General features: G+C 52.0%; 6 protein-coding genes across 6 annotated transcripts; 2 read left to right on the forward strand and 4 right to left on the reverse strand.

Annotated features, from left to right (window-relative positions):
* Nucleotides 1-17: 17 nt before the first annotated feature.
* On the forward strand, nt 18-1,840 carry APUU_31259S (CobW domain protein; the record flags this gene model as incomplete). The annotated part of the gene is made up of 5 exons (XM_041702443.1): nt 18-77; nt 130-218; nt 281-610; nt 667-1,116; nt 1,168-1,840. 5 exons carry the CDS (start codon nt 18-20, stop codon nt 1,838-1,840), a joined length of 1,602 nt encoding a protein of 533 aa, XP_041555228.1.
* A 153-nt stretch (nt 1,841-1,993) lies between these two features.
* PHO89_1 (inorganic phosphate transporter) lies at nt 1,994-3,897 on the reverse strand (the record flags this gene model as incomplete). Its single annotated transcript, XM_041702444.1, has 5 exons — nt 1,994-2,351; nt 2,399-2,485; nt 2,532-3,201; nt 3,248-3,678; nt 3,722-3,897. 5 exons carry the CDS (start codon nt 3,895-3,897, stop codon nt 1,994-1,996), a joined length of 1,722 nt encoding a protein of 573 aa, XP_041555229.1.
* A 618-nt stretch (nt 3,898-4,515) lies between these two features.
* On the reverse strand, nt 4,516-5,139 carry APUU_31261A (uncharacterized protein; the record flags this gene model as incomplete). Its single annotated transcript, XM_041702445.1, has 3 exons — nt 4,516-4,626; nt 4,719-4,879; nt 4,935-5,139. 3 exons carry the CDS (start codon nt 5,137-5,139, stop codon nt 4,516-4,518), a joined length of 477 nt encoding a protein of 158 aa, XP_041555230.1.
* Nucleotides 5,140-6,037: 898 nt separating this feature from the next.
* Nucleotides 6,038-6,568, reverse strand: APUU_31262A (uncharacterized protein; the record flags this gene model as incomplete). The annotated part of the gene is made up of 1 exon (XM_041702446.1): nt 6,038-6,568. One exon carries the CDS (start codon nt 6,566-6,568, stop codon nt 6,038-6,040), a length of 531 nt encoding a protein of 176 aa, XP_041555231.1.
* A 385-nt stretch (nt 6,569-6,953) lies between these two features.
* On the forward strand, nt 6,954-7,916 carry APUU_31263S (alpha/beta hydrolase; the record flags this gene model as incomplete). The annotated part of the gene is made up of 1 exon (XM_041702447.1): nt 6,954-7,916. The coding sequence occupies one exon, from the start codon at nt 6,954-6,956 to the stop codon at nt 7,914-7,916; it is 963 nt and encodes a 320-aa protein (XP_041555232.1).
* Nucleotides 7,917-8,440: 524 nt separating this feature from the next.
* APUU_31264A (putative MFS lactose permease) lies at nt 8,441-10,487 on the reverse strand (the record flags this gene model as incomplete). Its single annotated transcript, XM_041702448.1, has 9 exons — nt 8,441-8,585; nt 8,636-8,984; nt 9,042-9,299; nt 9,346-9,666; nt 9,712-9,953; nt 9,996-10,098; nt 10,147-10,194; nt 10,247-10,316; nt 10,368-10,487. The coding sequence occupies 9 exons, from the start codon at nt 10,485-10,487 to the stop codon at nt 8,441-8,443; spliced, it is 1,656 nt and encodes a 551-aa protein (XP_041555233.1).
* Between the last annotated feature and the right edge of the window lie 387 nt (nt 10,488-10,874).

The following is a 10,874-nucleotide window of genomic DNA, read 5'->3' on the forward strand; positions in this document are numbered from 1 at the left end:
ACGGCTGAAACAGCATAATGATTGCTAAAGACGAAGAAGCTCGCCAACTCCCCGTTACCCTTCTCTCGGGGTTCCTGGTATGTCCTATCCCACTTCCCCAAGATGATAGGAGAGTGCTAACAGACCAAGGGGAGCGGTAAAACAACCCTGCTAGAACACATCCTCAAATCCCCCTCCCACGGCCTCCGCATCGCAGTCATTGTAAACGACATGAGCTCGTACGTCATCCACCTTCCTCCGCGTCTTAGCCATATCTTAACTAACCACATTCATTATGAAGGCTAAACATCGATGCCGCCCTAATAACACACCATAAAGTCTCCCAGACGAAAGAAAAGCTCATCCAGCTCCAGAACGGGTGTATCTGCTGTACACTCCGAGGGGATCTCCTCGCTGAGCTAGCCCGTCTCACGAAGAAGAAAGAGGTAGACTATGTCGTTATCGAGAGTACGGGTATCAGCGAGCCGATGCAAGTTGCTGAGACCTTTACTGCCGAGTTTAGCTCGGCGATGCTGGAAGCTGAAGGGCAGATGGACGGGATGGACGTGGACAAAGATAGCGGTTTAGAGATGCAGCTGGATGAGGATGATAGGAAGGTTCTCGAGGAGATGTATGCCCCTCTAACCCTCAAACCCAGGTTCACTACAGTTATACTAATATGGATAGAGCAAAAATGGGCGGCCTGCACACCCTCGCCAAACTCGACACAACCGTCACCGTAATCGACACCTTCAACCTTCTCTCCAACTTCGACACGGCCGAATTCCTCTCCGACCGCTACGGCAGCGACGCCATCATCCCTGAAGACGAGCGCACCATCTCCGACCTCATGGTCGACCAGATCGAGTTCGCGGACGTGCTGATCATGAACAAGATCGAGGCCGTGGATGAAGCCACCAAGGCGAAGATCAGACGGCTGATTGGGCTGCTGAACCCTGATGCGAAACTCATTGAGACGTCGTATAGTCGCGTCGATGTGAATGAGATTATTGGCACGGGGAGGTTTAATTTCTTGAAGGCTGCTAGTGGTGCTGGCTGGTTGAGGAGTCTGCATGAGATGACGGTCATGACGACGGGGGTTGGGAATAGGGTTGCCCCTAGACCGGAGACGCTGGAGTACGTTCTTTACTGTAGTTAACCCTGAGAATGGCGAACTGACTATTGCAGGTACGGGATTAACAACTTTGTCTATTCGGCCAGACGACCGTTTCATCCCCGTCGACTGTTCTCTATGATCCACGACAAGTTCATCCTTCTGCAGTCGATGGATGCCCATGATCATGGAAACGGTGACGACGAGGAAGACGAGGATGAGGACGAGGAAGAGGATGAAGAGGAAGAGGAGAGCGACACCGAAATAGACGACTTCGACCAACCAGACCAAGACCTAATCCTATCCAACAAACGCAACAGCGAAGCCTTCGGTCCCATTCTCCGCTCAAAGGGCTTCTTCTGGCTCGCAACCCGCCCCATGCAATTCGGCGAGTGGAGTCAAGCTGGTGGAATGCTTACTGTGGGGCCTGGTGGTCCGTGGTTTGCAGAGGTTCCGGACGAGGCGTGGCCTGAGGATAAAGATGTTAGGGAGTCTATTGAGAGGGACTTCCAGGGGAAGTGGGGAGATAGGCGCCAGGAACTAGTTTTCATCGGGGAGGGACTGAATCCAGAGGCCATTGCGAACTTGTTTGATGAGTGTCTGCTTGATGATAAGGATATGAAGCAGTGGGAGAGGGTTATGGGGAATAGGAAGTTGAGTAAGAGTGAGAAGTGTAAGAAGCTGGCGAGTATGTGGGAGGATGGATGGGAGGACTGGCCTGATGCTGAAGAGGAGATGGAGATATAAGACGTTTTCTAGGACAGAATATGAATGATGACTTGTCAATAATATTACTATAACTCTATTCACAACCGTTGAGCAGCTAATACAGTGGTATCAGTAAAGAGCGGAGAGTGCAGCCTTAAGCATGCACATATACCTCATTCGCGAGATGGACATCTACAGAGGCATGCCCCAGCGAGGCGCGTTGATGATAATCCCAACCAAGCAACCAGAGATAATACCAGTAACAGGGAGGGTAATGATCCAGCCCATGTAGATCCAGGCGACCATGCGCCAGTTGATCGTCCTCCAAGTACCGTTGCAGAGACCAACACCGACGGTGGCACCGGTGATACACTGGGTCGTAGAAACGGGGAGCTTGAGCTTGGTGGCCATGATGATTGTAATTGCAGAACCAAGCTCCATTGTGAAACCACGCGAGGGCGAGTGCAGAGTGATGCGGTTACCCAAGTTGCGCATGATGTTGTAGCCGTACGTCCAGAGGCCGATGACGAGGGACGCACCACCAAAGGCACTGTGGGATATCAGTATATGCATAGTTCGGAAGGCAGATAGACGTACAGAATCCAATAAGGAACATCAGTCTCCTTTCCACTAAGACCACCTGAGCTCCAGACGGCGTAGATGGTAGCATATGGGCCGACGGCGCTGGTCCTGTTAGCATCGCCTGTCTTGTCAGGGAAATCAAACGTACTTGGACAGATCATTGGCACCATGCGCAAACGAGGCAGTAGAGGCAGTGAGGACCTGCAGGAAGGAGAACATGTACTCGGCCCGGTTCTCGTAGTGTTCAGCGTGAGCATGGGTCATTTCGATATCACCAGTCAGGAGATTGCGCTTGTTCTGCATGGAGACAACGTCCTGCTCGATACCCCGGAAGAAGAGGCGCTTTGCGTTCCAGAAGATAACCAAGGGGTGGAAGTTGCTTCCCTCTGGGCGAGGCCCAGTAATCCTGACCACGTCGCTCTCTTGGTTGGCCGTTGTAGAGCTTGAGCTGGAAGTGACTGCCTTGGGCTCTTCTGATGAGCCATCGCCGGTGGTCTTGTTGGCGCCCTCCTCGTCATTGCCGGCAGCACGCTCGGCCTGGATCTCTTCCATGGTTTTGTGGCCGCGGTAGTAGTTCTGGACAGTCTTAACACCTTCTGGGCGAGGGGGCACTTCGCCACGGCGGAAGAGAAGGGGTCCCTGCAGTAGATGCCATGGGGTCAACTGCCAGTCGTCGACGATGACACGACGGTACAGCCAGGGGCAGAGAAAGAGGGCCGATAGAACTGCCATGACGCCGCCAGTTCCAACGACAGTTCCGGCAATCTCTCCTCCATTGAGGTCAATTCTGCTAGAACCTCCCTTCCACACGATGAGCACTAAAACTGTTAGCACCGCTTCGATATTGTCGTTGGGGAGACGTACTAGCAAGCAGAGTACAAGTAATGAAAAAGTACACTGGAATGGTATACCAGGCCTTCAAGGCAGGGTTTTTCTGGAGAAGGACACCATATTTAGTGGTCAGGAAGATGATGGCAGCAAATGCAGCAGACAGAAAAGGCGCAATGATCCAGGCAAGGAAGACCTGGACAACACCAGAGTTGATGTTTCCTCCCCACCAGATCACACCGTCAGCACCGACCAGGGCTACTCCCATGCCGATGACACCACCCATGATGGAGTGGGTGGTTGAAACGGGGAGACCGATCCGAGTAGCGAAGGTAAGGTACAGTGAGGAGCCAACGAGAGCGCAGGTCATTCCCAGCATCAGCAACGCCCCATTGTCCCCTTCGAAGAGAGAGGTGTCGACGACCTTGGTACGGATGGTATCAGCGACGGTGGCACCTACACCGATACTACTAGAGTTAGCAGGGCCAGCTAGTCAAGGATAAAACATACCCTCCGGCGAACTCCATGATGGAGGCCAGGACCATGGCCTGCCAGTACTTGACGGAGCGCGAGGACACCGAGGTGGCCCACGAGTTGGCGACATCGTTGGCACCGATATTCCAGGCGTCCAGGAAGGCAAAGATAGTGCCAATGGCGAGGATGTAGTCGTACTGATGCAGCTGCATGGCGAGATAGCCCTAACCGGGATGTGTGAGTTGCGGAATGATCAGCCATTTCTGGCGGAACAGAACATTATATATGGCAGCAGGGCATCACCGGGCACGCTGTTAATTGCTGAGCATCTGGGCATCTCCTGTTCGCAGACAGCTGAATCGAGTGGCAGCGTGCGATGCCCAGCACTGCCCAGACCCGCCAAGCGCCTCCGTCTTTTCTCTTGACCAGGGCGAAGCTCATTTACGATGCTTGTATAGCCAATCGCAGACAGGGACTGGGGAACGTGTGCAGACTCGCAGCCAACGCCCTGGTCCCGCTTTGGTCTGCTGTTCTAGTTTATATATGCTCCTGCTTGCCTCCCATCGTATGCTGCCTTGGCCCTGAGCCACAACGCCCGTCGCCTCTTGGCTGTTGGATTCGCCTGTAGAAGTCTTCTTGCAGACCAATCCGCGACACGGTCTAAAGCATGCGCTCGAGAATACGACTCGGATTTCTCCCTTCTATCTCGCTTCTGCCTTGCGCGTTGGTCCCCTGATACTGTAGAAAGGTCTCGAAGCGCCCACCATGTCGGGGATGTCGCAGTTCAATAATTCGATTGGATGGATCTACCCATATCTCGTTATTACATGCTATGTAGGACCCTCCCAGTCAGCCTGTCGCGTGCCGAGTGCAACCCTCAGCTGCTCGATCTCGCCCTGCAGACTCTGGATGTATTTCACTGCTGCCTCGACCAGCTCGGCCTAATTCTCCGAGTCAGTAGTGGTCTGTGGCCAGGAACGTGGTCGTCTAGAGCCAGAGGATTGGCCGTGCACTCCCTGTCGAGCTGTCATACCTTTGACCCACCAGTCCCTGCCTGCACACCACGTCCCTCCATAATACGAGCGATCCGGTCCAAGGCGGTTTTCAGTCTGTCCCGCTGTTGTTTCTGAGCCTGGGCGTGCTGCTTGCGCTTGAACTCTGTCGGGCTGTCCGAAGCCACGACCACGACCGTCCCTATGTCTGGTAAGTTCTCTCCACCAGAAATGGCCTGGAGACTGCACATTCATACCTTTCGGGCGCAGCTCGATCAGCCTTTCTCTCGTACTCAATATGGATGATCGTTTCCTCATTGCTGTCCGGCTAAGCAATGCAGATCGCTGTTTATCCTCGCTCATGATCAACAATGCTTCTGTTGTGCAGCTGCCAAGTTCGTCCCACTTCTTGTCTGACGATCTGAATATCAATTGCATAGGGCTGTTATGCAGAAGTTTCATTCGGGGGAGGTGTGGAGTTTATCTAGCCCTCCTCTCACGGAAGCATGCCTGCCTGTGCTTGCATACCGCTCTTTACTATTCTCATCAGATATCTCAATTAGCACAGCACCTGAGGCCTCGTACGCATTCCTTGCTAAGCTTTGATTGGGTCTGTTGTGCTCATCTGCCCTTATCGCATCTGGTATAGTGTAGTACAGGATGATATAGCCTCATCTATACAGGCCAGCTCTCTTTATCTTGGCTTCATTTGAAGGTTATGCAGCTGCCAATGTCTAGTCCAATCTACCTAATTCTGAATATCACAAGCACGCCATCTTCTCCCCACTACGAATACATTCCGGCTCTCGAACTTTGAATCCATCCACCAATAAACAATTTTAGATCACTCGGCCCCAACGCATAAACACAATTGAGCTGCAAATAACGCAATCCACGCTCTCTTGGCATCGGAGCTCTTGACAGCAATATAACAATCGATACCACCTGGACAGAGACTCATTTCCGGGAAGTGGGCTCATCTCTGCCAAGCGAGCTGCTCGGTTTGAGTAGTACTGGTCGCTGATTAGACTGTTCAGCAGGGATGCCTGCCACGTGCGCAATATGAAGCTTTCATTGGAGAGCCTGAAACCACGATGCCATGTTCTGCTTGATACCTCTCTATTATTGGAGTCTTCACCTGTCAGTTCATTTCCCCGTATCCTTAATGGGGCCAGGTTGCGCTAATGAGGCAAGCAGCGCTGGTAAGCCAAACTCCTTCTATCTAGGGTTTTATATCTAGGGTTGTTCCATTTTATGCCACCAAGACCTACGGAGTACGCAGATAGAAACTCTAGCTCTAAACAATTAATAAATATCTTTATTTGACTCGTCAGTCTTGTACTGTCTATCCAAGCGTGTACTAGACCCCATCAAGAAACATATGCAGAGCCACTATAGCGTAGTCCTCTTCATTCTCAACCTGCAAGTCTTCCACATAGTCATAGTGATCCCTGAAAAAGCACAGCCTCGCAAAACTCGTACACTGGCCCTCCGTCGGCTTTTTCACTTTCCACCGCCTGATATCCAGTCTCTCACCACGGAACAACACCTCCATGGCATGTTGGTCAATTTTGCCTTTCATTGGGAAATCAACCATATACCAGAACGTCACATTCCCATATAGGGTCTTCGGGCTGATGGCCCGGTAGACCTTTATATCTTTCCCCAGTGACTCGTGGAAATCTGCCTCTACTTCTTCGGCCAGATCCTCGGCGGTGCGTGGGTTAGCCGGGTCCATCCGGGTCTGGAAGTAGAATATCACTGGGTAGAAGTCTGGATCATCGCGGATGAGGTGCTCTGCATAAATCCTGTTGGCTCTGTTCCTGTTAATCGAGTCGAACAAGTGGCTGCATTGCGGGCAGAAGTTGTTGATGGATGTGCAGGTTGCCATTTTGGTTTCTTTTCTTGTTTTCTTATGTGGCCATGGCCTTGGGCCTGGTTTATATGTATAGGAAAACAAAGGACAATCGATAAGGGCCTTGTTCTATGTTCTTTCTTCTCTTCATGCACTTACAATACAAAGAATCCGACATGCAGCCTTTGTTACTTCAATCATCTCGCATTTACTTGTGCAGGCATTTACCATTCATGATTAACAATGTAGTTATTACTACAATCCATGGACTGCCAATCAATAATACTAAATTATGTTAGTTGTCGGATCCGCCCGGCGGCTCCGATAGCGGAACCGCCACACCAAAATTAATCTCATTCCTCTCTACTCCATACTATTCAAAAGAATCAAACCTCAATATATATCTTCAACTCCGATCAAAATGCCCAATCCACCAACCCTAGTATTCATCCCCGGCTCGTGGCACAAACCCACCTGCTACAACAAAATCACAACACCCCTGCAAGACCAGCACCACCTAAAATGCATCGCAATCACCCTCCCCTCAACAACAGGAACCCCGGCCGCAACATTCAAAGACGACATCGACGCCGCCCGCGCCGCCATCTCATCCGAAACAACCCAGGGCCGCAACGTCATCGTGATTGCCCATTCCTACGGAGGTATGGTCGGGAATAGCGCGATCAAGGGGTTCACTCTCCCAAAGGACCCAAGCCACGCAGACCCTAATCACGGACACGTCATCGGCCTTATTCTTATAGCGTCAGGGTTCACATTCACAGGGCTAGCCTTCATGGACCCCTTTTTCGGCCACCCGCCGCCCTTCTGGCGTGTAAATGCCGCGACGGGTTTCGCGGAGATCACAGCGGACCCGCGCGAGCTCTTCTACCATGACCTCCCAATTGAAGAGGGGCAGTACTGGGTCTCGCAGCTCACGACCCAGAGTCTGAAGTCTCTCTTCGAGGGCGGGGAGTACTCGTATTCGGGCTGGCTGGATGTGCCGGTTTGGTATATTGGGACGAGCGAGGATCGTGGCTTACCTGTTGTTGTGCAGCGGATGCAGATGGGGATGGGGAGGGCGATGGGTGCGGATGTGGTGCATAGGGAGCTGGGGACGAGTCATTCGCCGTTTTTGAGTCGGCCGCGGGAAACGCTGGGGATTGTGTTGGAGGCTGTTGAGGCGTTTTGTATGAGGGCTGGAGGAGTTGAGTTGGTGGTGGGTGGGCGGGTTGGAAATGGTGATGCCGTCATGGTTGTAGAGGCCTCGCTCTGGCAGCCTGGGACGTGGTTTAGATATGGAATACCGCTGGTTCTGGGCAATGTAATAGGGAAATGTGTTCTCCTGTTTACCTGGGGAAGGAGATTATGGAGATCTAGGTCGTGATTGATAGACCATAAACTACACTCCCCACTCTAAATAAACACATATGGTCCTTATATCCCCACTTGTAGTTCAAATTATATCCCTTGTGTCGAACCTGGAGATAATGCAAATCCTTTCGTTATTAGTTATTTATGCAATGCATATCTACTGTTTGCAGGGCGTTTATGCCAGCCCAACGATCGTATGACTGGTGGGAAATTATATTCTGCCTGAGACATCAATTTGGGCAGCCAGTCTACAAACAATAGTTTAAAATAAATATATATATATTACGAATGAAGCCATAAGTTCATATGATTAAACAATTCTAGGCATATCAAATGTTAGCTAAGCTACACACACGGCGACTAATCCACCCAGCTGCTCAAATACAGACAGGCAGGGAGCCCAACCCAAGAAGAGAGGAGAGAGAGAAGGGAGACTGAAGACAAACATTTCCCAGTAAGGTATAAAGCGAAATGCCAGTCCCATCAAGCAAAACGAGACAAGACGAAGGAAGGCACACCACCAGAACCCGGACGTGTCTACACATCATCCTCGGAGATCTTCTCAGTAACATGCCCGTCCTGCTGCACAACAACCTTGTCGCGATGCTTGGATGCCTTGACCGGGTTTGGCTGTTGGTAGAGGTACTCGAGTTCCTCGAGCGTACGGCCTTGGGATTCGACACTGGCATCATTAGCAAACTCAATGTGCAGATGGGCTGTAAATGGACATACCCGAAGAAATACCAGAACACAGATTCGATAACGTCCCAGCCTACGAAGATCCAGAAGTAGTTTGTGCTGATATTCTCGAGTGCGATGGGCGAGGCGAACTGCGAGATGAAGCTGGTGCCGCTGACGAGGAAGCCTGACAGCGCGAGACCCTTTGCACGGGTCGTAGTCTCTAGGGCTTCAGCGGGGACAACGCCCTGGAGAGGGGTATATGTGAACGAGAAGACGACCTGGAAGAGATAGTAAAAGCTGAGAGCTGTGCGGCCGAGCGTTGGGTCGACGGCGCCGGCCTCGCGCTGGGGGATCATGGGCTGGGAGACGCCGGCGTTGACGGCCATGCAGAGAGCGCAGCCTGTAAATATTAGTCAGTTTAGGGCTCACGAATTATTAGTCTTTAAGGGGAGCGTACCAAGTGTTCCCCAAACAAGCACTGTTCGGCGGGGCATCCTGTCACAGAAGTAGACCGCAGTCAGAGCAGCGATAGCGCCCACAATCGAGTTGACAAGGTTAAGCAGGAGCTGCATGGAACTGGATGTGTATCCGAGGGTCTCGTAAATAGCAGGGTTGAAATATCCAAGACCGTTCCCTGACCATTGACCAAAAATCGAGATCATGATGACTTGCGCGAACCGCCAGCGGCCGCTGTGGGAGAAGAGGAAGGGTCGGTCTATCAAAGTTAGTAGATACTCGTTTATATAGGATGGAAGACGTACAGTCCCACCAGGTCTTGTCGATGCCGTCTACGCGAATACCCTCCTTCATCTCCTCGACCTCCAGACGCACCAGGCGTGCATTGGGGTCGCCATTGCCGTGGTACTTGGCCAGGATGGAGATGGCCTCCTCGTCGCGGCCTTGGGACATGAGCCAGCGGGGAGATTCAGGGATGAACCAGACGGAGACGATCACGATACAGGAAGCAAAGCACTGCAGGATGAAGGGCACGCGCCATTGCCAGTTGTTATCGATGAAGTTGCACCCGTAGGTGACGACCGCTGCTGGGATAGAGCCACCGAACCAGCCGCAGTTGTAGAAGCCTAGAGAGTCAGTGATATTCACGGAAATAGCATGGAAGACCGTACCAACTGCACGTCCACGCCAGTGGGGAGGCGAGATCTCAGCTGCGTAGGCCGGCGCAGACACGACCATGATCTGGATACCGAAACCAAGCACGAAGCGACCGACGATAAAGTGAGCCAGGGTGTTGGCAGTGGCAATCACAATAGATCCGATGACAATGACCCATCCTCCAGCAAACATACACTTGCGACGGCCGAATCTGTCGGAGATGACGGCCGAGATGGGGGTTGCGACCATAGAGCCACTGACTTGTTAGAACGGAATTGCATATGGGCGGCATACGTACACTGTATACAGAGAGGTGACGACGGAGACCTTCTCGCCAGTCTTTCCAGTGTGGAAAGTGTTCTGGTAGTGGCTCATGGCGAAGACGGAGCCCATCAGCGAGCCTGCACTGTTAGAATACCACTGATGAACTGATTAAGTAGGGAACATACCATCGTATCCGTTTGCACAGGCACAGCAGAATGCGACAAATATACAGACTGTCTTGTTAGTAACAGCCACAAGCTTAACAGCCAGACAGTATAGACGCACAGTATAGATGGATGGATGTCTTGCTCCACTTCTCGATCTGGGTCTCGTTGATGGCAGCATACAGGTCGGCCTAGACATGGTCAGACAGTTATACTGGTATATAGTCCAAGCAAGTACTCACGTTGTAGACGACCTTGGTGGTCGCCCCCGGCTTGTCCGCAGTCATCCCAGAGAGAACGGCGACATTGGCTCCCTCAGTGACTGAGACTCCATGCTTCTCATCAGATTTACCCTTCTCCATGGTGTTCGTGGTGCCTCGACTCGTGATCGTGTCGGTCAAGTCGATGGTCGAGACAAGCAGGGGCCAACTAGGTGGGACGAGCCCCTTCTTATATCCCGATAATCTGGTGTTTCACACCCTTGGACAACCTGCTTCGTCCGTGCAATTCATGAGCAGACGCTGCTTGGCAAAGAGCTAAAATTCCTAAAGCAGCTTGGGCTGCACGCTGCACATCGAGAATGGAGGGACTTGCGGGGGCTGTTTCCCCAGACTCCGCGGCCAGCAAATCGCAGCGTGGTCAGATATGGATTAATTACGCGCATGACAGCAGGGGGGACGCGGTATCAAGCGGCGAATTATCCTTGGAGGGATTTTGCCCATTGCTGTAAGGGCGTTTCATGGCTTGGC

This window comes from Aspergillus puulaauensis, chromosome 3, assembly GCF_016861865.1.
Source record: "Aspergillus puulaauensis MK2 DNA, chromosome 3, nearly complete sequence".
NCBI lineage: Eukaryota > Fungi > Ascomycota > Eurotiomycetes > Eurotiales > Aspergillaceae > Aspergillus > Aspergillus puulaauensis.